The 25205-nt window shown below is 39.1% G+C and overlaps 1 protein-coding gene and 1 long non-coding RNA gene across 3 annotated transcripts in view; both read right to left on the bottom strand.

Moving 5' to 3' along the window:
* Positions 1–25205, bottom strand: part of LOC103510800 (protein fem-1 homolog B-like) — a 34673-nt gene that overhangs the window by 322 nt on the left and 9146 nt on the right. Inside the window, exons 3-11 of one of the 2 annotated variants that reach the window (XM_026824762.1) lie at positions 17395–17556; positions 16575–16767; positions 11761–11907; positions 9171–9257; positions 5271–5358; positions 4688–4831; positions 1570–1787; positions 970–1086; positions 299–405 (exon numbers count right to left, since the gene is read on the bottom strand). In XM_026824762.1, the coding sequence (XP_026680563.1) occupies positions 299–405; positions 970–1086; positions 1570–1787; positions 4688–4831; positions 5271–5358; positions 9171–9257; positions 11761–11907; positions 16575–16767; positions 17395–17556 (1263 nt within the window). Of the gene's footprint in view, positions 1–298; positions 406–969; positions 1087–1569; positions 1788–4687; positions 4832–5270; positions 5446–9170; positions 9258–11760; positions 11908–16574; positions 16768–17394; positions 17557–25205 lie in introns of both variants that reach the window. The other variant, XM_026824761.1, reaches the window with a different exon arrangement.
* Positions 17774–18638, bottom strand: LOC113468102. Its single transcript, XR_003391963.1, has 2 exons — positions 18497–18638; positions 17774–17865 (listed from the first exon to the last, which is right to left on the bottom strand). It is a non-coding gene; the product is annotated as an uncharacterized LOC113468102 (long non-coding RNA).

Here is a 25205-nt window from a genome sequence, read left to right as displayed (position 1 = left end):
GCAAATGTTTCAACGGGTTACTACATATAAAATTCTTTTTCTTTTTTCTTCGGAAACGATTCTGATGGCTTTAGGCTGGCATTTGGTTTTGGCTACAAAAAAAATTACGAGTGGATGTGGAAACCCTTCGCAATCAATCTTTGTTTTTATCTTTGTTTTTTTCTTTTTTTTTCTTTTAGCAAGGGGTGTTTCAGGCTGGTATCCTCCTGTTTAAAGTCCCTTAGCCAGACTAAGCTGGTCTTTTCCCTGTTAAAAGTTCCCCTGCTAGACTGTTTTCTACATAATAAACTGCTATTACCTGTAGTCGTGGCTTGTATGGGTGTGAGACCCTTGTTATTGACAGTGTCCATGTGAGCTCCGTTTTCCGTCAGATCTAAGATGATCGTGTGAAGTGTTTGAAAGTCACTGCAACAGAAAAAAAAAAAAAAAAAAATACATCCAATAAACCACAAGACCAATGACAAGAGTCTAATAGAGGGAAAGCGAAAGTCTCATCGAAAGCGAAGGTCTTATCGTCCCGAAATCGGAAAGAGAAGAACGACAGGGTATAAAAAAGCTAGCCGTTCCGAGGACGAACCTTAAAATAAAATCCTCCCCGGGCAAGAATCGAACCCACGGCCTACCGCTTACAAGGCAGACGCGCTACCCTCCAAACTAACTAGGCTGGCTTCAAATTTATGTAGAGCCGGCATTGCTTTATATTTTTTATTGCAAACCTCTGTCTAGGCCTTTGGAAAGTTTACTCAAAAGATGTTCAAACATTGTTGACCGGCCGTAGATCGACATCGATTGATGACTGTCGACGTCGGTCGACAAGATAAATCTATATTATCAAGGCATTGTGGACGGGTCAGTCGTCATCAATCGACGGCCGGTCGACTATGTGTGGACACACCTTCAAGAGCTCTACTTATCAGTGCCTTTTATACTTCTATGTATATGACTAAGAATGCCTGCTTAGCTGCTTACCTAATAGCTCTCTCATAGGTTGCTATAATATGTAGGGGCGTGTTGCCCTGGTAGTCTTTAGCATTGACGTCCGCACCACACCTGATGAGAAGCTTTGTCGTGGCAGCACAAGGGAATCTGAAACGTAAAGAGTTTAATAAGAAACGGGCAAAATAAAAAAGCCTCAAAAAAACTAGGTATACACAATTACGGGGTCGATGTAGTTCGGTTGACAATAGTAGTCCGATTGGTTGTTTTCAAACTGTGGATTGATATTCAGAAAAACGGAACTCAGTTTAAATTCAAATTTGTGGTCCCGGCCATAAAAGGTTTTCTCAGTTGACATCATGGTATATCGATCAATGTCCGCCCTTAGGGTGATAAATGATTTTTTTATTTATTAATTTTTACTTATTTATTTATTATTATTTTTTTAAGGGGGGGGTTGTAACTCTATGAAGGTTTTTTAGTAACGCTCACGCGGGTTTTACCCTCCATTCGATGACAAGCTTCCGGCCTACTCACATTAACCTCACTCAGCCTGAGTGGGGCCGAGAAAAGCCAGATGGTCACCCATTCGGGTACCAACCACTGGTAACGTTTCTTAACTTGAATACTCACTTGCAGACATCATTGGTATGGAACGTATCGACCGGAGTTTCATAGTTGACGCACAGATGCAGGAGGCTCTGGTTTTGTCGCGATGCTACGCTCAGCTTGTTGAGGGAGAACACCAGCTTGTAGATCCGGTACTCTTCTTCCTCGCTGATGTTCTTGATGACCTTGGTCAGGATGACAAGCAGGTACAGGGACGTCACCAGGTTATCCTCCATTTCCTCCTGGAAACCCAATCAGATCGCGTCAACTTTTAGCTAAATCCTATTATGCCTACAGCCAAGTTGAAATTGAGAGAAAGTTATTATTATTATTAAACCATTAGATCAAACTTTATTTACAAAATAAATATGTAGAAATGGTAACAAAATTTATAGGTACAAAATAAAGTTTGATCAAGGGTGGGGTTAATGCCTATGGCATTCTCTGCCACCCCACAGCAGCCAAGTCGAAGGCATTGAGATTCAACATTTTCAGCACACTTTTTTTGAAGAGGTTTGATAGAGGGAACAATAACTGCTAAGGTCTTATCGTCCCGAAATCGAAGAGAGAAGGAAGACAGGATAGGAGAAAGCCAGCCCTTCCGAGAACGAACATCATTTGTTCACGATAAAATCCGCCCCAGGCGGGAGTCAAACCCGCGGCCTAGCGCTTACGAGGCAGACGCGCTACCAACCAAGCTAACAAGGCTGGCTTTCTCATTGTGAAAAACAATGCCAAGTTGAAATTGAGAGGAGGTTGAAGGCATCTATATGTCATAGCTACTCATTTTCCTCACGAGGCTGAGTGGGCCCCGCAACAGCCAGTCACGGAATCACACTTTTTTTGAAGAGGTTTGATAGAGGGAACAATAACTGCTAAGGTCTTATCGTCCCGAAATCGAAGAGAGAAGGAAGACAGGATCGGAGAAAGCCAGCCCTTCCGAGAACGAACATTATTTGTTCACGATAAAATCCGCCCCAGGCGGGAGTCAAACCCGCGGCCTAGCGCTTACGAGGCAGACGCGCTACCAACCAAGCTAACTAGGCTGGCTTTCTCATTATGAAAAACAATACCAAGTTGAAATTGAGAGAAGGTTGAAGGAATTGAGATTTACCATTTTCAGCAGACGAAGCTGGAAATTCAGATCGAAAGCGAAGGTCTTATCGTCCCGAAATCGGAAAGAGAAGAACGACAGGGTATAAAAAAGCTAGCCGTTCCGAGGACGAACCTTAACTGTTTAAAATAAAATCCGCCCCGGGCAAGAATCGAACCCGCGACCTAGCACTTACCACTTACAAGGCAGACGCGCTACCCTCCAAGCTAACTAGGCTGGCTTCAAATTTATGTAGAGCCGGCATTGCTTTATATTTTTTATTGCAAACCTCTGTCTAGGCCTTTGGAAAGTTTACTCAAAAGGTGTTCAAACATAGTTGACCGGCCGTAGATCGACATCGATTGATGTCTGTCGACGTCGATCGACGAGATAAATCTTTATTATCGAGGCATTGTGGACGGGTCAGTCGTCATCAATCGACGGTCGGTCGACCATGTGTGGACACACCTTCAAGAGCTCTACTTATCAGTGCCTTTTATACTTCTATGTATATGACTAAGAATGCCTGCTTAGCTGCTTACCTAATAGCTCTCTCATAGGTTGCTATAATATGTAGGGGCGTGTTGCCCTGGTAGTCTTTAGCATTGACGTCCGCACCACACCTGATGAGAAGCTTTGTCGTGGCAGCACAAGGGAATCTGAAACGTAAAGAGTTTAATAAGAAACGGGCAAAATAAAAAAGCCTCAAAAAAACTAGGTATACACAATTACGGGGTCGATGTAGTTCGGTTGACAATAGTAGTCCGATTGGTTGTTTTCAAACTGTGGATTGATATTCAGAAAAACGGAACTCAGTTTAAATTCAAATTTGTGGTCCCGGCCATAAAAGGTTTTCTCAGTTGACATCATGGTATATCGATCAATGTCCGCCCTTAGGGTGATAAATGATTTTTTTATTTATTAATTTTTACTTATTTATTTATTATTATTTTTTTAAGGGGGGGGTTGTAACTCTATGAAGGTTTTTTAGTAACGCTCACGCGGGTTTTACCCTCCATTCGATGACAAGCTTCCGGCCTACTCACATTAACCTCACTCAGCCTGAGTGGGGCCGAGAAAAGCCAGATGGTCACCCATTCGGGTACCAACCACTGGTAACGTTTCTTAACTTGAATACTCACTTGCAGACATCATTGGTATGGAACGTATCGACCGGAGTTTCATAGTTGACGCACAGATGCAGGAGGCTCTGGTTTTGTCGCGATGCTACGCTCAGCTTGTTGAGGGAGAACACCAGCTTGTAGATCCGGTACTCTTCTTCCTCGCTGATGTTCTTGATGACCTTGGTCAGGATGACAAGCAGGTACAGGGACGTCACCAGGTTATCCTCCATTTCTTCCTGGAAAACCAATCAGATCGCGTCAACTTTTAGCTAAATCCTATTATGCCTACAGCAATGCGCAAGTTGAAATTGAAGAAAGTTGTGATTATTATTATTAAACCATTAGATCAAACTTTATTTACAAAATAAATATGTAGAAATGGTAACAAAATCCCTTATAGGCCAGCAAAAATAAAGTTTGATCAAGTGTGGGGTTAATTGGGCCTGTGGGATTCTCTGGCCACCCCACAGCAGAGGCCAAGTTGAAGGCATTGAGATTCAACATTTTCAGCACACTTTTTTTGAAGAGGTTTGATAGAGGGAACAATAACTGCTAAGGTCTTATCGTCCCGAAATCGAAGAGAGAAGGAAGACAGGATAGGAGAAAGCCAGCCCTTCCGAGAACGAACATCATTTGTTCACGATAAAATCCGCCCCAGGCGGGAGTCAAACCCGCGGCCTAGCGCTTACGAGGCAGACGCGCTACCAACCAAGCTAACAAGGCTGGCTTTCTCATTGTGAAAAACAATGCCAAGTTGAAATTGAGAGGAGGTTGAAGGAATTGAGATTTACCATTTTCAGCAGACGAAGCTGGAAATTCAGACTTGGCCTTAATTTTCTGATCTCACCACTTTTATAGGCCGACATTTTTGGATAGGAACTTGGCCTTTTTTTTTACATTTGAGTTTTTGTGGAGGTTTGCTTACCTTTAATAAGGACACATCATCCTTGGGTCTTGGATTGGCAATCCGCTCCTTGTTCCTCTGTAGTTCTAGGACAGCTGCTGCCACCACTTTCTCCACCAGGGTAAAGTGAAGCTCCAGTTTTAGGTTGATCATTTGAGAGAACACCTGAAGATAAGATGAGATATTAGATTAACAATTAATACAATAAATTTATAATTTTTAACCGTAAAATACGAGGGTACCCAAGGATTTCTATCACCAAATGGATGTTGAACACAAAAACACATTATTCGTCCATTTACACACTATCAATGTTTTTCATTGAACCATTAACCAAACTCCTTCGATTTTGCCTACATTATATGGGTTCCAGTCGATATCAAACAATATCGGTCGAGCTATGTTCCCCCCCAAGAGGTTTGATATAGTGGGAACTGTACTGAGCTCTTATCGTCCTGAAATCGCAGAGAGAAGGAGGACAGGATAGGAGAATGCCAGCCGTTCAGAGAACGAAACTCATCTGTTTAAGATAAAGTTCACCCCGGGCGAGAATTGAGCCCTGGCGAGATGCACCTTAACAGTCGGGACTTTCTAGATTTCTCACCTGAGCAAACCTAAGCAGATCTTTGGCGACGGATGAGTTGTTCAGCTGTACAAGGTTGAGGGCATGCAGCCACAGGTCAATACATCGGGTGAACCTAATCTGATCAGCAAACACCGCACCTCGGAATATTAACGAGTGAGGTACCTCGGGACTATTGGGGCCCAGGATTCTTTCCCTGCAGAAAAACACGGATTCCCAAATTAGAATTAACGGATTCCCAAATTAGAATTAATTCCATTGATTCCCTCTACTTATTATATAATGGCTGTCCATGAATTGTAAATAAATAGATCTGAGTATTTTGTTGAAAAAAAAATAATAATAATAAAACATATTGAGGATAAAATTCTATAAATCGGCTAGGATTGACCCACGCCCTCCTGTTTACCAGGCGAACGTCTTGACCACTACACCACTATGGTAGGTACATCATGAGCCTAGCATTGTAATGTAGTAATTATTATTATCTGTCCAGGAGGTCCCGGTTCAAACTCAAATGGACCAGAAAGACCAGTGAGAGTGTTGTTAATCTTTTGTACTTTTATTGCAAAAAAAAAAAAAAAAAAAAAAAAAAAAAAACCTAGTATACCTATATATTCGGGTATCAGTTTTTACTTAAAGATCTACAATTTTTACAATAATTTAATAACAACAAGGAACATTTAGAACATAACAGAGCGAAATACAAGGAGGTAAAATCGAACGTAAAAATAACACCTATACTTTCCAAAACCCCGTGGAAAGTTGAGACTTCTGTGACCTGCTCCAAGAACAATTCTCAAGAACGGAAGAAGAAAAGTTCCGCCTTGGCCGGGATTCAAACCCATCACCTCGGGGTGGAGAGGCAGAGAGCACTTGGCTACAGAGGTGAGCAATTTTTAGGGTTCGTCATTTAAGTGTTTTCTTCGAGCAAGTCTACATACAGGCCTATCGCCGTATGCAGGGTTATGCCCTTGGAGCATAAAGGCTTCAATTTAAATGTGGGATAACTCAATGGCAAGCCCTATTACTCTCCAATTTTCGTTTGCAGAGGATAGGGACAAATGGGTTAATGTCATGGCTGGTAATGGTAACTTTTCTACAAGGTACTCATGGGTTAATCTCGCCCAGTATCGCAAAGTGTCAATAAGTATTTTACCATTTTATACAGGGTGGTACAAAAGTTATGGTCACCCCGAGCGTGACGTGATTCACGCTCAGATTTAGGTCTCACGCTCAGACCAGACGGCCTAGCGCAGACGCAAACCACCTTACAAGGCAGACGCCAACCAAGCTAACTAGGCTGGTCTTTGGAGACAAATAGTACGAGAAATTAATTCGTTTCACAGATTCTTCAATAACCCTGTGTACTTTGAGTCAATAGATTTCACAGACTGATTGTTGGTAACAACAACGTGGTCTACGTGTCAATTACCATGGATACCAAAGAGTGGTTGAGATGGATTTTCAATTCTTCACTATAGGATGATTCAAGTGGGTCTTGTAATCTCAAATTTTCATAGAAAATTCCTTTCCTTTTCTTCGTGAATCTCGTGTACTAAACTTAGCAGATTCTAACTAGCTCGAATTTTCCTCTTCTTTTTTCTCGCCTTTCCAGTCGTGAAGTGATTACTTTCTACGTGTCAATTACCATGGATACCAAAGAGTGGTTGAGATGGATTTTCAATTCTTCACTATAGGATGATTCAAGTGGGTCTTGTAATTTCAAATTTTCATAGAAAATTCCTTTCCTTTTCTTCGTGAATCTCGTGTACTAAACATAGCAGATTCTAACTAGCTCGAATTTTCCTCTTCTTTTTTCTCGCCTTTCCAGCCGTGAAGTGATTACTTTGGGCTGACAGTTGGTTTTGGCTACAAAATTTTTACGAGTGGATGCCCTTCGCACTCAACCTTTGCTACTTCTTTAGCAAGGGAAATTTCAGGCTGGTATCCTCCCTGTTTAAAGTCAAGCAGCCAGATATTTGCTCGAATAATATTAATAAAAAAAATTAATGATTTCTAGGCATGTCAACACCTAACCATTTATCCTTAGCTTTCGGAAATAAAATAGCCCGGACACACTTTTTTTAATTACCTATTATTATTTTTTTTTATTATTATTATTATTATTATTTTTTTTTTTTTACCATTTAGTGGGCGCTGCGTTCCAAGGTTGACCTCGGTATTTTCAAACCTTTCCCTTTTCAAGAGCCTAGTCTTAAATTTTGGATAAAAAAAAAGACGTAGCCCAATTAATCAATAGAATATTTTAAATAGAAAATAGGCTTTATCATTCCTCAGGGTTAAAACCGGTAATTAGTCAGCAGGTATTTCGGACGCCTTTTCCGTCAAGGGGAGATCCTTATCACGAGATAAAATGCAAATGTTTTAGACCTCTTTTCCAAAACAAAACCTATTCTATCCTAGCTTTATATTCAAAAACAAAGCCTATGTAGTTACGAGTTTTTAAACTAATTAGATCATTAAAATTAAATGATTTACATGTAGACAAGCTAGGTATTATACTTAATGGTATTCTTTCGAGATTTATTAATTTAAATAATTATTGTTGTTTTTTTTTTCGTTTTAGATTTAGAATGTCTCTTTCCCAACTTCCGATATTCAAAAGATCCTTGTTTCCAATAAATCAGAGATTAAAATAGAATAATAATCGATTTAGCTCAATTAAGAATAGATTTAGAATGTCTGTTTCCCAACTTCCGAAATTCAAAAAGATCCTTGTTTCCATAAATCAGAGATTAAAGTAGAAATATAATCGATTTTAGGTCAATTAAGAAGAAACAATTTTCAATGATTTCCACTTCCAGAAATGAATGTCACGTCAAGATCCTTCTTCCAATAATGAGACAGATGAGATAAGTTTATAACTTTAATTTGCTCAAATTCAGGACCAATTGATTTCAGTATCACGGTCCAGAACTATAATGGTCTTTGTCAACCCATACTTCAAGGTTAAATAGGAATCAATATGGACGAGGCAGGTGTCTGTGGCTTCAATTTTGCAAATCTTCGATAGAACGAAACTTGTGAGGCCGTAGGGCAGGTATAGGGTTTCGTGTAACACCACTGAGGTCCACTATTTTTTTTTTTTTTTTTTTTTTTTAGAAAGTTTGATAGAGGGAACTGTAACTGCTAAGGTCTTTTCGTCCCGAAAACGACTCAAAAATAAAAAATGCAGTTTCTTTGTGTTATTATGTCACAACTTTGGTACTCACTGCAGCATTGTAGGATTTTCCCAATATCTCAATCATCCTAAAATCCAATGTTTACCTACCATGCTGGCACCAGTCGCTATGCGCATCTATATGTCATAGCTACTCATTTTCCTCACGAGGCTGAGTGGGCCCCGCAACAGCCAGTCACGGAATCAATCATTGGGATGATACAAATTTCTTGACCCCGCCGGGAATCGAACCCGGGTCTCCCGCGTGCAAGGCGAGCGCAGTAACCACTACGCCATGGGAGCTGACGACTCAAAATAAACAGTAAAAATAAAAAACAAGATGGATATTTTTTTATTATTGTTTATTTTTGTATTTAATATTTTTTTTCTTTTCATTATTTATAAAATTAATATCACAACAACATTAACGTCAGTTAAAATGAGCTTAAATGGCCTTTTTTGTAATTTTTAAGAGTTGCTTCTATTGAAACCAACAGAAATTTTGTGATACCTACAATAGAATCTTTTCCCCTTTGAATTGAAGGAGTTAAATATGGAGAACCGAAATACAATTTCCAAGATAGATCGAGGAACATACATACAAGATATCTACATCGAGCTATCAAGAAACAAAGACACACTTTGTCCACAAAGATATGTATGAGAAAGTTTAGTTTTACTATGACCTATTTTTTTTTTCTTTTTTGAGGGCATGCAGCCACAGGTCAATACATCGGGTGAACCTAATCTGATCAGCAAACACCGCACCTCGGAATATTAACGAGTGAGGTACTTCGGGACTATTGGGGCCCAGGATTCTTTCCCTGCAGAAAAACACCGATTCCCAAATTAGAATTAATTCCATTAATTCCCTCTAAGTACTTATTATATAATGGCTGTCCATGAATTGTAAATGAACAGTGCCCTAAATCACCAAAGTATGGAAAAGTATTTACAATTCCATATTTCGATATTATTTGTCCAAATTCAAAATTCTGCTTTTCCATTGGCTATTACACTTGTAAGATACTTTTCTATACTTTGGTGATTTAGGGCACAGAAAGTAACCCGTTGAAATTTAATATTTGCAATCGAAATGAGTGCAACTTTTTTTCGTCGATGATGGGATTCAAATATCTCTTACCTGCGGATATTAGTGCCGCGAATACTCCACACATAATGAGTGTGGCAACAAACAGTTCATGATCCGTCTCATGTTTCAGATCCAGCTTGATGGGGATTTGACTCTGAGGAAAAAAGACCATTAGATATTCAATGGGTTAATGAAGGTTATAGAGAGACAATAAAATAATTCAACAAATGAGAGAAGGAAATACACCTATTCTACCTACCCTAGATAATGCGAATTGAATACCGATCAGTGGAGAAGAGTTTTTTCTTCTTATAATGCCTATCCGTTAACGAATGTTGCCTAAAAAGGGTTTGGAAAAAATCAATAAGTAAATACATACCTCGTCTCCAATGCCGGTACTCAAGATTTCCACTTTACAATCCTTCTTCACTTGATCCTTGATTTTATCTGTACAAAAGAGAGCAAAATTTTCATTAGTCAAAAATTTGTCCCAGGATTATTGGAGCCTTTTTTAGTCAGCCCAGCGCGCATGTCTTGTAACCAGTAGATCGTGGGTTTGATTTCCCCTCAGGGCGAACGCTGGTTTTCTCCTAATCTGGCCTCTTCTTTGTTCAGGAAAAAAGGGGAAATACTTACCCAGCTGTCTGGCAACTTCAGAAGCGTTAAATCTCCTCGGATTTCGACCTCGATCTACTTTGAATACAATCGTCCTGTCTTCCTCCCTGCAAATAATAAAATGTTCATTTATTTCTAGCAAGGATTAATTGTAGGTAGCAGAGTAGCTATAACTATTAAATGCAGAAGGTAAATATCTCAGGGTTGAATAGTGGGGCTTACCCTGGTAGAGATCTACCCTTTGTAATTTTTGTTTGTAATTTTTGTAACTTCGCCCTTTGTAATTTTTGTATTTTGTACATGAATATAACCACTCAAGAAACTCATTATTATAATCATTATCTCTATCTAAAACTAGAGTACGAGTAAAGATACATTTACCTTTTAATATACTTTTCCTGCAGGACATCCAGAGGAATACTCAGGAGATCTGCAATCTTCTTTTTCAAACAGTTCAATTCTGATATTCGGAACCTATAAAAAAGAAAACGCTCATTAGTTACACCAAGTTTCACCAGGACAAATCCAAAAATGATCCAAATTTTCTGAGTCTGGCCGACAGTAAAGGAAAAAAAATCAAGCTCGACCCATATTCGGATCCTGTAGCTTAACCCAACTTTTAGGGCTGTTTGGCCCTAAGCCTCAGAGTGGGCTTTTAGCATCCTGTATTAGGTAATCTAATTAAATTTATTTTGTGTCATCTATGTGATAATTTGGACCCCTGCCAAGGCCCAACGCGGAAGGCTGTTCTCCGTCTATAATAAAACCATTAACAAAGCACCACAGGTTTGGAAATTTATTTCTGAAGCGCGAACTGCTTGGAATTTTCAACGTTTTTTTGGCAACACAAAAACGAGATGTACATGTTTTTTCTTTATTTCATATTTAATTATGTATTTAGATTTATAATTTTTCTGACTGCTTATAATAATAATAATAATAATAATAATAATAATAATAATACCTAATAATAATAATAACAATAAAAAAAAATTGAGGATAAAATTCCATAAATCGGCTAGGATTGACCCACGCCCTCCTGTTTACCAGGCGAACGTCTTGACCACTACACCACTATGGTAGGTAAATCATAAGCTTAGCATTGTAATGTAGTACATAATTATTATTATCTGTCCAGGAGGTCCCGGTTCAAACTCAAATGGACCAGAAAGACCAGTGAGAGTGTTGTTAATCTTTTGTACTTATACGTCACCTTAATGATGCCTATCTCACGGACCCGGAAAGAAACCTTAATTATAATCATAATATTCCAATATTTTGGAAGAACAGGGATGAGTCCTTAAAACACTTCACATTCTGCAAAAAATTCAAGTCAGCCTATTTATGTACCTAAGGAGGAAAAGATTAGGAAGAAGAAGCAATTAATATAATGGTTCTGTAACATTGAAAGTTTTTCTTCTGTAATACTACGACATCTCTTTTGTGAACAGTGAAATGTCAAGTTTTTTTTCACTGATATATAGGGAACTGTAACTGCTGAGAACTTATCGTATTGAAAGCGAAGAGAGAAGGAGGACAAGATAGAAGAAGGTCCGGGTTCAGGACAAAATAGATGCAAAATGTTGATTTGAAAATCTTATACATAATAGTCCTCTTACCTAATGGCAAGACCTTCCATATGCAGAGCATTGGGGTTGTTTCGAATAGCTTCCAGTTCCTCCAGAGTTTGTGTTTCTTTCCAATTCTGATAAGCGGGTATGGGTTCCGTATGAGGCTTCCTTATAATATTCTTTGGATCCTGATACCTGAAACAGAAATGGAAACATTCGCAACAATCTATGTAAGACATGCAAGTATGTACATTGTACATTTACATATTATTGACCAATGGCTAAAACTTTGGATTTAGGCTCTAGGGACCTCAAAACGTGTTTTGGCACTAAAAAGTGACCATCGAAAATTTTGACCTAATACATTACTTTTCTTTCTATGGGATAAGGAAAGTAAAAATGGAAATATTTGTAACAATTTATGCAAGTAGATATATTATATAAGGAAGTCTATTTTACTACAGAGAACAGAGGTTAAAATGAAAATCAATTGCGTAGGAATAATACGACATGTGTATTATGCGCTACAGACATACAATCAGTAGGTACCTATAGCTGTCTTATAGTAAATAGCTGTACAATAATAATAATAATAATAATAATAATAATAATAATAATAATAATACAGAAATTTACAGAGAGATGCGTTAGGTTATCAAATATACATCTAATTTTAATGGGCCCCAAAAAAAGTAGAAATAAAACTCGGACTGTAAAAAGGAAAGTAAAAGCATTGAAACTATTTCGAATGTTTAGATTTTAGTAAATCGTGCCAAAGTTCGAGTGCATTCAGTCATCAGAGCCCATAAACCACACAAAAGACAACCAAAATGTATAGCACAGTATTCGTATAAGCTTAAACCAACTTTTAGGGCTGTTTGCCCCTTACACCTAAGCTCCAGAGTGGGCTTTTTGTGTTCAATAGCCCAACATAAAACAAAGCAAGGCTTCACAGACCCACAAGGCGGTAAAATAATTGTTATCAATCTGTCAAGATTTAGAATTCCTTCAATTTCAATGGTAATTATTTCTATGAGAGGGTCTATTTTATTTCCAAAATTTGTTTCCACTAGCACTCATTCCTTATCTATGGAGGATAAATTTGTTTCCACTAGCACTCATTCCTTATCTATGGAGGATGATCCAGTATTCCACTCACAATACTATTTATACACTCCAGTTCAGAAAATTCGGGATGATTTGCATTTCCGTCTTTTTTACTCTGATAATAGCTTTTTCTGAATGTATTTTTTAAAATATTTTTTAAACATCGAAGTCCCGAGCACTTTGAGTGTCCAAAGGTGGAGCTAAGCACACCTATGAGATCTTTCGTTCCTACACCTACCTAAGCCTCTAGGTGGGCTCTTTGTGTGTAAAATCACAAAGGTGTAGTTTCAAACTCTGAGGTGTCACTGGTGTCAGTCATATTAGTCACATACGACTAAAAGTGACAGTCAAGTGTTGAAACTTTCATGGTATCAACTGAAAAATCATGGTGTCTTCAATATTCTTTTGTTTGGTCGCCAACATAAAACAAAGCAAGGCTTCACAGACCCACAAGGCGGTAAAATAATTGTTATCAATCTGTCAAGATTTAGAATTCCTTCAATTCCAATGGTAATTATTTCTATGAGGGGGTCTATTTTATTTCCAAAATTTGTTTCCACTAGCACTCATTCCTTATCTATGGAGGATGATCCAGTATTCCACTCACAATACTATTTATACACTCCAGTTCAGATAATTCGGGATGATTTGCATTTCCGTCGTTTTTTACTCTGATAATAGCTTTTTCTGAATGTATTTTTTAAACATCGAAGTCCCGAGCACTTTGAGTGTCCAAAGGTGGAGCTAAGCACACTTATGGGATCCTACACCTACCTAAGCCTCTAGGTGGGCTTTTTGTGTGTAAAATCACAAAGGTGTAGTTTCAAACTCTGAGGTGTCAGTCATATTAGTCACATACGACTAAAAGTGACAGTCAAGTGTTGAAAATTTCATGGTATAAACTGAAAAATCATGGTGTCTTCAATATTCTTTTGTTTGGTCGCCCAGTTGTCTCTAATTTCAATGGTAAAATTGTTGATATTGAAAAAGATCTAAAGTCAAACTGGTCTCAATTTTTTATGCACGAGTGTATTACGGACATAACAATGAATATATCAACGACACAAACAACGCATTTATAATAGTGCCGGAATTTAGTTCATTATCTAGATTCGTACAGGGTGGAGGAAAATCTCTCGAACATTTTTGGAAAACAAAACCTATAAACAAATGCATAGCACAGAAAGGGTGACTAAACAAAGAGAATGTGTTCAAATAAAGCAGTTGAAAAATTAAAAAGTTTCAATGTCACTGTATATTATGACTGGTTAGGTTTTTACTTTTTAGCGAAGGAAGTTTTAAGATGTGTTGTCGAGGCAGTGTGGATGGTTCAGTCAACATCGATCGATGTCGATCGACGGCCGGTCAACTATGTGTGGACACAGCTTTCCCCATCATTCGGTGACAAGCTACCCGCCTTCTCAGATAAACCTCATCCAGCCTGGACGGGGCCGGGCAAAGCCAGCAGTACGAGATTGCCCAGATGGTCAATTGGTCACCCATCCAGATACTAACCACACATCTCGTGCCTTAACTTCAGAGCATCCTGTAGGTATGCAGATTCGTATAAGCTTAACATAACTATTAGAGCTGTTTGCCTCTACACCTAAGTCTCACAGTGGGCTTTTTGCATCCTGTAGCTTAACCCAACTTTTAGGGCTGTTAGCCCCTACACATCAGAGCCTCAAAGTGGGCTTTTTGCATCCTGTTCCTGTAGCTTAACCCAACTTTTAGGGCTGATTGGCCCTAAGCCTCAGAGTGGGCTTTTCGCATCCTGTTCCTGTAGGTTAACCCAACCATTTTTTTTTTTTTTTTTAAATACAGCATTGGTTGCTCCAACATAGGATGTCTAGGGTATATCAAGCTGCTGGCAGTTCAAAGTGCACCCAGCCTTGTAAAAACAATTGTAAATGATGCAAACAAACTATAATATAAAAACAATGGGTAAAAATGATATAAATTACCTAGGCTGTCCTAGGCAAATTCCTAGTTACTTACATCAGCAACTTTACTTCCAGCAACAAGGACTGAAATATCACCACCAATTTTCTGGGCAGCAGTAATGGCACTCAAGGTACTGGCACTGAGTTTGCCATCAGCATGTTCACCAATTATGATGGTGCTCTCAAATCTGGCTGCAATCTGCAGATGAAAAAGCAAGAAACAGAATTAATGACACTTTAAAAAGACCTTTGTTGTGTTGCCTTGGGTCAATAGATTTAACTGTGTGAATTTGTAAACTTGAGTAGATTCAGAAAGCTTGGCACACCTATGGGACCTTTGATCCCTAAACTGGAGTAAGGTTAGACTTTAAGAGTATGAACACAGTTGTCATTTGCTGGAAAACAGTCAGCTCCCTTGGCGAGTCAGCTCCCATGGCGTAGTGGTCACTGCGCTCGCCTTGCACGTGGGAGCCCCGGGTTTGATTCCCGGCAGGGTCAATAAATTTGTATCATCCAAATGATTGATTCTGTGACTGGCTGTTGCGGGGCCCACTCAGCCTTGTGAGGAAAATGAGTAGCTATGACATATACAAATGCATAGCACAGAAAGGGTGAATATGTGAATAAACAAAGAGAATGAGAACAAAGAGAATACGAATCTACCTACAGAGCATCCTGTAGGTATGCAGATTCGTTTAAGCTTAACCTAACTATTAGAGCTGTTTGCCTCTACACCTAAGTCTCAGAGTGGGCTTTTTGCAACCTGTAGGTTAACCCAACTTTTAGGGCTGTTAGCCCCTACTTACACCTCAGAGCCTCAAAGTGGGCTTTTTGCATCCTGTTCCTGTAGCTTAACCCAACTTTTAGGGCTGTTTGGCCCTAAGCCTCAAAGTGGGCTTTTTGCATCCTGTTCCTGTAGCTTAACCCAACTTTTAGGGCTGTTTGGCCCTAAGCCTCAGAGTGGGCTTTTAGCATCCTGTTCCTGTAGCTTAACCCAACTTTTAGGGCTGTTTGGCCCTAAGTCTCAGAGTGGGCTTTTAGCATCCTGTTCCTGTAGGTTAACCCAACTTTTAGGGCTGTTTGGCCCTAAGTCTCAGAGTGGGCTTTTAGCATCCTGTTCCTATAGGTTAACCCAACTTTTAGGGCTGTTTGGCCCTAAGCCTCAGAGTGGGCTTTTCGCATCCTGTTCCTGTAGCTTAACCGAACTTTTAGGGCTGATTGGCCCTAAGCCTCAGAGTGGGCTTTTCGCATCCTGTTCCTGTAGCTTAACCCAACTTTTAGGGCTGTTTGGCCCTAAGCCTCAGAGTGGGCTTTTAGCATCCTGTATTAGGTAATCTAATTAAATTTATTTTGTGTCATCTATGTGATAATTTGGACCCCTGCCAAGGCCCAACGCGGAAGGCTGTTCTCCGTCTATAATAAAACCATTAACAAAGCACCACAGGTTTGGAAATTTATTTCTGAAGCGCGAACTGCTTGGAATTTTCAACGTTTTTTGGCAACACAAAAACGAGATGTACATGGTTTTTTCTTTATTTCATATTTAATTATGTATTTAGTTTTATAATTTTCGCACGTGAATAGTGACTGAGGTATGGTCCATTATTATGTAACGTTTTCGTCTTTGTGTTGGAGTTGGATTTTTTGTTTGGGTCATTATCATTTACACTCCAAGTTTCTGCAATATTACGCATGGTGTCGTGTATATCGGGGTCATAATGATTCTTCCAATTCTGCATTGCAGAAATTTTCAAACAAATAATTATATTAAAATTACAATCAAAGCGTCCATAATGTTCACCAAAAACTTACCTCAGCTGCATGGTTTTGTACAGGTATTTGAATGCTGAGGTGAGGCAGTAGTTTTCCTTGTCGTTGGCAAATGAAGCTCCCAAAAGTTCGAGAGCGTCTATTTTCTCTTCAATAGTGACGCCAGACTTATGCACCAGGAATTCCACGACTTCAGCTTGGGTCCTCTCGGCTGCCGACATGAGAGGGGTCATTCCTGGAAATCCAGGGAAGAAAAGAGACTCCGTGTTATCTGGCTGTTAAGTTAAAAGCCTTGTTTTTTCTTCGTTTTTTACGGGATTACAGGAAGAAAAGATTATTTTGCTATCTCTGTCTGTTGCGCTAAGGGCCCTGTTTTTTTCTCCACTTTTCAAGGGAAACGACATGAGAGGGGTCATTCCTGGAAATCCAGGGAAGAAAAGAGACTCCGTGTTATCTGGCTGTTAAGTTAAAAGCCTTGTTTTTTCTCCGTTTTTTACGGAATTACAGGAAGAAAAGATTATTTTGCTATCTCTGTCTGTTGCGCTAAGGGCCCCGTTTTTTTCTTCACTTTTCAAGGGAAAACACCATGGAGGTATAAGACACAGTGTGATATTGGATCGACAGCTCTCCTCTCCCTTCTGCATCCACAATAACTCGTAGGTATAGCCTCCTGGTTGGGGGGCCTTAGAAAATAGTTTGCACAATCCTCAGGACAGTTATTCAGAGCCACCCAAGACGAAAAGTGGAAATCATGATCGCCAACGTTCAGTAGGAGGTAGGACACAGCACTACAAGACGAAGATTAACCTAAAATTAAAACCCCCAATTTCTTCCAATAATTTTAAAATAATCGAAAGCTTACCGTTTACATTCTTCAAAATGAGGCCTCCGTTACTGAGCAGGTCTTTGACAATGAGCGTGTGTCCGTTTTCTCCGGCAAAGTGCATGGCAGTGGCACCGCAGTTTGCCCGCACATTGGGATCCGCCCCCTGACTCAGCAAATACGATACGATCTCCAGGTGACCTGTCAACATACGGGACGAAATCCTGTCGTATAAACCTTTTTACATGAACCTGTAGATTTTAACTACCAGACCAAGTGATCGGATTTCGTCACATCCTATCCTATACCTATATCATAACGTGGCGCTGCTATATACATAAACGATATACAAAATATAAGTAGGTATATTTAATTCGTATAATATATTGTCCTTGACTAGTTGAGTAATGTGACTTCCTTTGGACATGGCACTTTTTGTTTTTGCTGGTTAATCACAACATCAACACATTTTCAAGACACCAAAAACAGATTTGTGTAGGTAGAAAGAATCTATAAAGAAACAAAATAAGTGCTTACTCTTTCAGATATTAGCATGGTTCTAAAATATGTCCCATATTAAAAAAGGTATTTGTTATTAATATTGTATTTACCACCTAATCTTCCACTGTGTGTAGAAGGAGATATACATAAGTGTGAAAGCTCAACCTGTTGGGATTACATTCGGTAACTATGAATAACAACATACTCTCTTCAGAACTAATGTGTTTCTTGTATGATGAATGAGCAAATTGAACAATCAAATTTTTAATACTTTATGAGTAACACACCATCACTAATTCGGAACCATTCATACAAAATACCTGCTTTAGTTTCTTACCTATGGTACTTTGTGAATTTTATTAGCAATGTCCCAATTTAGTTTACTGTGTACCAAGTCAATCTGAATACAAAGAGTTTAAATTTAAACTCGCAATTCGTATACCCTATTTACTTTGAGGTCAAACATCCGAAAATTTAAAATTGAATTCAGAAATGTGTTTCTATGAGGAAATTTAATCAAAATATTTTTGGAGCTCTTGACCAAAGCGCCAAGACTTCTGCGATTTTTAGACGAATGGAAAGATAAAAATAGAAAACACGGAAGACGAAATTTCCGACTAGATAGGCTAGACCTACTTACAAATTCTTTCCTGGAAACTTCGATCTCTCCTAGTGCACAAAAAAAGCTAGTTATCAAGGGAGTAAGGGAGCTTTCAGAGAAAAAAAGAACTTTCAACTTTTTTTTAGTTAGAAGACAGGAAAGACACTTCAAAAAAACTTCGAAGTTACAACTAGAGTGTGAGAATAGCAACTGATAAGCGTAATGCACTGTTGCCAAATCACAATGAAGTCCGTAATATGTGCATTGTGCATAATAATTCATGATCAAATCGAGAGTCGAGACTTCTTCGATCTTCACCTTTTTCGTGTTCAGACTGTTCAGACAGGGCCGGCCTACTTTTTCTTCAGCCACTCAAACAGCCCTAGCTAGTAGCTAGGGTGATTGCTTTGGCCTGACAAATCTTGGTTTTGGCTACAAAATTTTTACAATTTGACGCCCTTCACCCATCACACTCATCCTTTGCTATTTCTTTAGCAAGGGAAATTTCAGCTGGTATTCTCCCTATAGTCCTCCAGTCTACCTAACTAATATACAGGCAAATCTTAACTTTCAGCATGCATGGTGCTCCCAGCACGGTCCACTTTTTCCTGCGCCCGCGGACTCCGCGGCGCGGAGGTTTGACGGGTTTCTCACATTTTTATAAACATGTCTACCTATCTGCCTATTCATGTACGTATCTACTTGGATATCTGAACCCTCAGCATATTTTTAAAATAAATTACAGAAGCAGAAGACAGAAGTCTGTTGTAAAATGATATTATGCACAAAACAGTGCATAATTTTCAATTGCTCTTATCATGCATAATTTTTGTTTTCGTTACACTTGGCAACTGCGTCCAATGATGTGAAGATAGTTCTTTATGATTTCCTTTCCTTGTTCTTTTTATCAAAGTTCTTTATCATCTGTAAAATTTTGTTTTGTGATAAGAAAAGTACCTAGCTCCCTAGAAAAATAGGAAGGCATTCACAACACCAGTGTAACAAGTGCTCAAAGTTCATATTCGAAGTTACCTAACATTTCCTCATTTGAACCTGTAGTTCCTTGATAGTTGCTGAGAGAAGAAGTATGCAAAATGTTTTCCCGAAGTAACAATCTTGTGAAATTGTGTGGCTCCTCTGGATTCAGACAGGTAAAAGATACTTTGATTTAGTCATTTAGGTATTATGTAAACTTCCCATTGTCTATCAGTCTATCTTTTTGTGTCAGTCTGTTTGTGCAAGTTAGGAGATAGAGCTGAATGTTAAAATGCCCAAGTACTGAAACAATTGCTATGTCCTAAAATTGTACTGACATTCGATAGATATTGTATTATGAAATTAATAGAAGGAGCCGTAGATCCCAACATAATGTTTTCCAGCAAATGTAATGTAATGTAAATGCAGTCTCTTTGTGTTATTATGTCACAACTTTGGTGCTCACTGCAGCATTGTAGGATTTTCCCAATATCTCAATAATCCTAAAATCCAATGTTTACCTACCATGCTGGCACCGGTTGCTATGTGCATTATATGTCATAGCTACTCATTTTCCTCACAAGGCTGAGTGGGCCCCGCAACAGCCAGTCACAGAATCAATCATTTGGATGATACAAATTTATTGACCCTGCCGGGAATCAAACCCGGGGCTCCCACGTGCAAGGCGAGCGCAGTGACCACTACGCCATGGGAGCTGACTCGCCAAGGGAGCTGACTGTTTTCCAGCAAATGACAACTGTGTTCATACTCTTAAAGTCTAACCTTACTCCAGTTTAGGGATCAAAGGTCCCATAGGTGTGCCAAGCTTTCTGAATCTACTCAAGTTTACAAATTCACACAGTTAAATCTATTGACCCAAGGCAACACAACAAAGGTCTTTTTAAAGTGTCATTAATTCTGTTTCTTGCTTTTTCATCTGCAGATTGCAGCCAGATTTGAGAGCACCATCATAATTGGTGAACATGCTGATGGCAAACTCAGTGCCAGTACCTTGAGTGCCATTACTGCTGCCCAGAAAATTGGTGGTGATATTTCAGTCCTTGTTGCTGGAAGTAAAGTTGCTGATGTAAGTAACTAGGAATTTGCCTAGGACAGCCTAGGTTATTTTTTTTATCATTTTTACCCATTGTTTTTATATTATAGTTTGTTTGCATCATTTACAATTGTTTTTACAAGGCTGGGTGCCCTTTGAACTGCCAGCAGCTTGATACACCCCAGACATCCCATGGTGGAGCAACCAATGCTGTATGAAAAAAAAAAAAAAAAAATCTTGTGATTCACCTGTTAAATAATAATCATACTAATAATCTTCCCAACTTCTCACCACTTCCAGGTTGCTCAGCAAGTCTCCAAGATAAGTGGAGTGACCAAAGTACTTACCGTAGAAAATGATGCCCTCAAACCTACATCAACATATTATTCAAAAAATTTACTTGTAAAAAAAAAAAAAAAAAAAAAAATGATATGGCTGAAACAATACTGTTGCTCCTCTCTTATAAACAACTTGGTTGTCCTCACAAGGCTGAATATTACCTGAAATCTTGGGACAAAGAAAAAGAAACCTGAGGGTTGAACCAATCTACTAGAGACATACCCTCCAATGGTCAATAAAGGATTCCAGGCATTTGAATTCCTGTTGAAGTGAACCTACAGTAGAGTTATTTTTACCTACTTTTTAGAAGTCAGTAAGAAATTATGTACAAATAATGTTATCATATTTTAGTACAATTAATAATGTTATCATATTTTATATAATGCCTAGGTAATGCCATTCTGACCTTGAAAAGCAAAGACCCAGTGAAAGTGGTGACTGTGAGAGGCACTAGTTTTCCTCCGGCAGCAGAAGGTGGCTCAGCCAGTGTTGAAGCTCTAGCCAATGCCTCAGTGGAAGCAAACAAGCTGTCCGAGTGGGTAGGACAGGAACTGAGCAAGAGTGACAGGCCTGACTTGGGTTCTGCCAAGATTGTTGTGTCTGGAGGTAAGTGGATTTTGGCTTTTAGTAACAAATAATCAAGTAAATTAATTTAAAAAGCTCTTTGTATAATCTCTAGGAGTTTAGATTCTTGGAGTTTAGATAAGTATTTCATTTGTTCATTTTAAATTGTCATCAAATAATTCTTGAGGCAGGTACTAGTAGAGAAGTCTATAAAGCGTTTTACTTTATTACCTATGTAAGTGACAGCAGTAACAGCAGTTAAATCTGCTGATCTTGCTGATCGATCTCCTAGCAGAGACTCGGTCAGCACGGTAGTCTTTTTCCTACCATTGCATGTTTGATCACTGACAAATGACCTGCACCTAGGAGAGGACAATCAATATGATGATATACAGAAAGTTAATAATTCAAAAAGTACATTCAACATTACAGTTTAGTGGCTTACTTATAACTCTTAGGTACCTATAAGTGCTTGATAGTGGGTTTGATTTTCATGTTTATCCTGAACAGATCCTTTGTTTTCAGAATTCTCTCTTTGATTTTAGGGTGTTAGGACCTCCATTAATACAGTTCCCTCCAAGGAGACTAGGCTGGCAGTACCTACCTGTTTAATTCTGGAATTAAGATAAGAACGTTATCTCGCGTGAACACTGTTCTGCTTTGATTTTGCCGGTTGTTACAGACTGAACTTGAAAGAATAATGAAAAAAAAAAAACACCACTAGGTCCCAAAAACCAAAAAAAAAAAAAAAAAAAAAAAAAAAATACCTAGTATACCTATATATTCGGGTATCTTAATACAGTTTTTACTTAAAGATCTACAATTTTTACAATAATTTAATAACAACAAGGAACATTTACAAAATAACAGAGCAAAATACAAGGAGGTAAAATCGAACGTAAAAACAACACCTATACTTTCTAAAACCCCGTGGAAAGTTAAGACTTCTGTGACCTGTTCCAAGAACAACTCTCAAGAACGGAAGAAGAAAAGTTCCGCCTTGGCCGGGATTCGAACCCATCACCTCGGGGTGGAGAGGTAGAGGGCACTTGGCTACAGAGGTGAGCAATTTTTAGGGTTCATCATTCAAGTGTTTTCTTCAAGCAAGTCTACATACAGGCCTATCGCCGTATGCAGGGTTATGCCCTTCGAGCATAAGGGCTTCAATTGAATTGTGGGATAACACAATGGCAAGCCCTATTACTCTCCAATTGTCGTTTGCAGAGGATACGGACAAATGGGTTAATGTCATGGCTGGTAATGGTAACTTTTCTACAAGGTACTCATGGGTTAATGTCGCCCAGTATAGGCAAAAGACGCCTTGCACGCGGGAGACCCGGGTTCGATTCCCGGCGGGGTCAAGAAATTTGTATCATCCAAATGATTGATTCCTTGACTGGCTGTTGCGGGGCCCACTCAGCCTCGTGAGGAAAATGAGCAGCTATGACATATAAATGCGCATAGCGACCGGTGCCAGCATGATTGCGGGGCCCACTCAGCCTCGTGAGGAAAATGAGCAGCTATGACATATAAATGCGCATAGCGACCGGTGCCAGCATGATAGGTAAACATTGGATTTTAGGATTATTGAGACATTGGGAAAATCCTACAATGCTGCAGTGAGTACCAAAGTTGTGACATAATAACACAAAGAAACTGCATTTACATTTACTAAAGATAGGACACAGAAGGGGCAACATTCAATTCTTACTCCTCAGTCCTCGTGAATGGGGTTGGTCTGCGCGTAGATCCTCAGGGCCCGCAGAAACATTGCCTGTAGCGAGATACGAACCATGAGTCTCTCGTCGTCACGGACAGGTGAATACTATAACGAGTTGAAACACAGGTCGCGGTTCCGTTGCGCGTTACTCTTGTGAGTTCGTGTGGCGCCCACTGGGGGAAGAGAAGATGGCGTTAATTTGGCATCAATGGAAAGAATTTTAATAGAAGATTGTGTCAATTTGGCATCAAATGCATCAATACAATACGACGCGAACCACATGCACTAAACAAAGTTAAAGCTCCTAATAAGGCGCATTTTTTTCTTCTTCTTTTTTAACTTTTTAAGGTCGGGTCAAGTGCCGAGGAGGGAAAGAGGGAGAGAGAAAGTGTTAAGAGTTTCAAGATTCTCATAGCAGATCATTATGAGAGTCTTGAAGTGTAAAATCTGCTCATGTTTGTAACCATTATTCTACACAAAATGCCACTCTGAGGCTTAGGTGTAGGGGCAAAATTCTTTATCTCTCTCTTCTATCTCCTCATCTTCTTCTTTCCCCCTTTTTACTATCCCTTCTTTGGTTGGGTGGAAGAGCTCACTGTGTGAGAAACCTGTCATAAAGCCTAAACAACAGTGCAAACTAACCTGTACCATGTAGTTCAATAAAGCTCTCCAGATCATGAGGTACCAGCCCCTTGTATGTAATGTTGTTCTGGGTGATGACTTTGGCCGCCAGACATTTCAGATTGATTTTGGTCAGGGTCCTCAGGATCAAATCTGCCACACCTGACAAATAAAAAAAAAAAATAAAAGGGCGCGGTTAGTCCAGTGGTAACGTCCTTAACATGTAGAAGGTTCGGGGTTTCGAGGCCCAAAATCGACAAAAAAAATTGCACTCCTACTTTGATGGCAAATGTTTCAACGGGTTACTATAAAATTGTTTTTCTTTGGAAACGAAAACGATTCTGATGGCTTTAGGCTGACATTTGGTTTTGGCTCCAAAAAAAATTACGAGTGGATGTGGAAACCCTTCGCAATCAATCTTTGCTTTTTTTTCTTTTAGCAAGGGGTGTTTCAGGCTGGTATCCTCCTGTTTGAAGTCCCTTGGCCAGACTAAGCTGGTCTTTTCCCTGTTAAAAGTTCCCCTGCCAGACTGTTTTAATTGTGCGGCCCGCTGCGAGCCACAAGGGTATAATATTAAATAATAAATTAATAATATTTCACAAGGAGACTTTTTTTTTTTATTACTTTAATCTTTGAATCTGAAGTTAAAAAGAAAGTACTTCTTGGTAAACGTATCTATCTAATAAAATAATATCTACTTTACCTACTTACTAAAAAATTGGATTAAAATCACTAGCATGCTGGATCTAGTTCAGACGTACAAGATTTGGAGACTCCCACACACAGTATTCTTTTTAAAAAACAAATGAATCCCATGATTTTTTTTTACAACAATTTTTTTACTGGGGGGGGGGGTGAATACCTGCGGCCCGCCAATGTTCAACAAATATCAAAAATGGCCCTCTACACATTTTGGAGTTTGACCTGCCTGTCTTAGAGGAACGCCTCCTTTCCTGTCTGTCTCTGGACCCTCGCCGCTATTTCAGCCCATTTTGGAGAGCAATTCTTTTATTGCTCCTACCGACTGGGAAAATGCTGCTCAACGATGACACAAAGTAGTAGGGTAGGACAGAAAGGAACGCCAACTAAAAAGGAGACGAGAGAGAGAGAGAGAGGAGAGAGAGAGAGAGAGAGAGAGAGAGAGAGAGAGAGAGAGAGAGAGAGAGAGAGAGAGAGAGAATAACACGCCGAGAGGAAAAGATTTGAGTTTATCCAATTCGGGTTTGAGAATCTTTTTTTTCCTGTCAGAGAACAGCACCTGTAAAAAGAACAAAGGAGTGCTTTTAACTTTTTTATTTGTCCACTCTTTGTAGTGGTGGTGGAAAGATGTATTAATTTTTGATTTTTGTACAAACAAAAAGCAAAAACAAAAAACAAAAAAAAAAAAAAAAAAAAAAAAGTTTAAGTGTCAAATACTACCACTATCCATACATGAAGTATCAGAGATAAACACTGTAAAGTTTGGGTAGATGGAT

Source organism: Diaphorina citri, unplaced genomic scaffold, assembly GCF_000475195.1.
Source record: "Diaphorina citri unplaced genomic scaffold, Diaci psyllid genome assembly version 1.1 scaffold644, whole genome shotgun sequence".
Lineage (NCBI taxonomy): Eukaryota > Metazoa > Arthropoda > Insecta > Hemiptera > Psyllidae > Diaphorina > Diaphorina citri.
The sequence above is the reverse complement of the archived record's forward strand: the minus strand, read 5'-3'. Positions and strand labels throughout refer to the sequence as shown.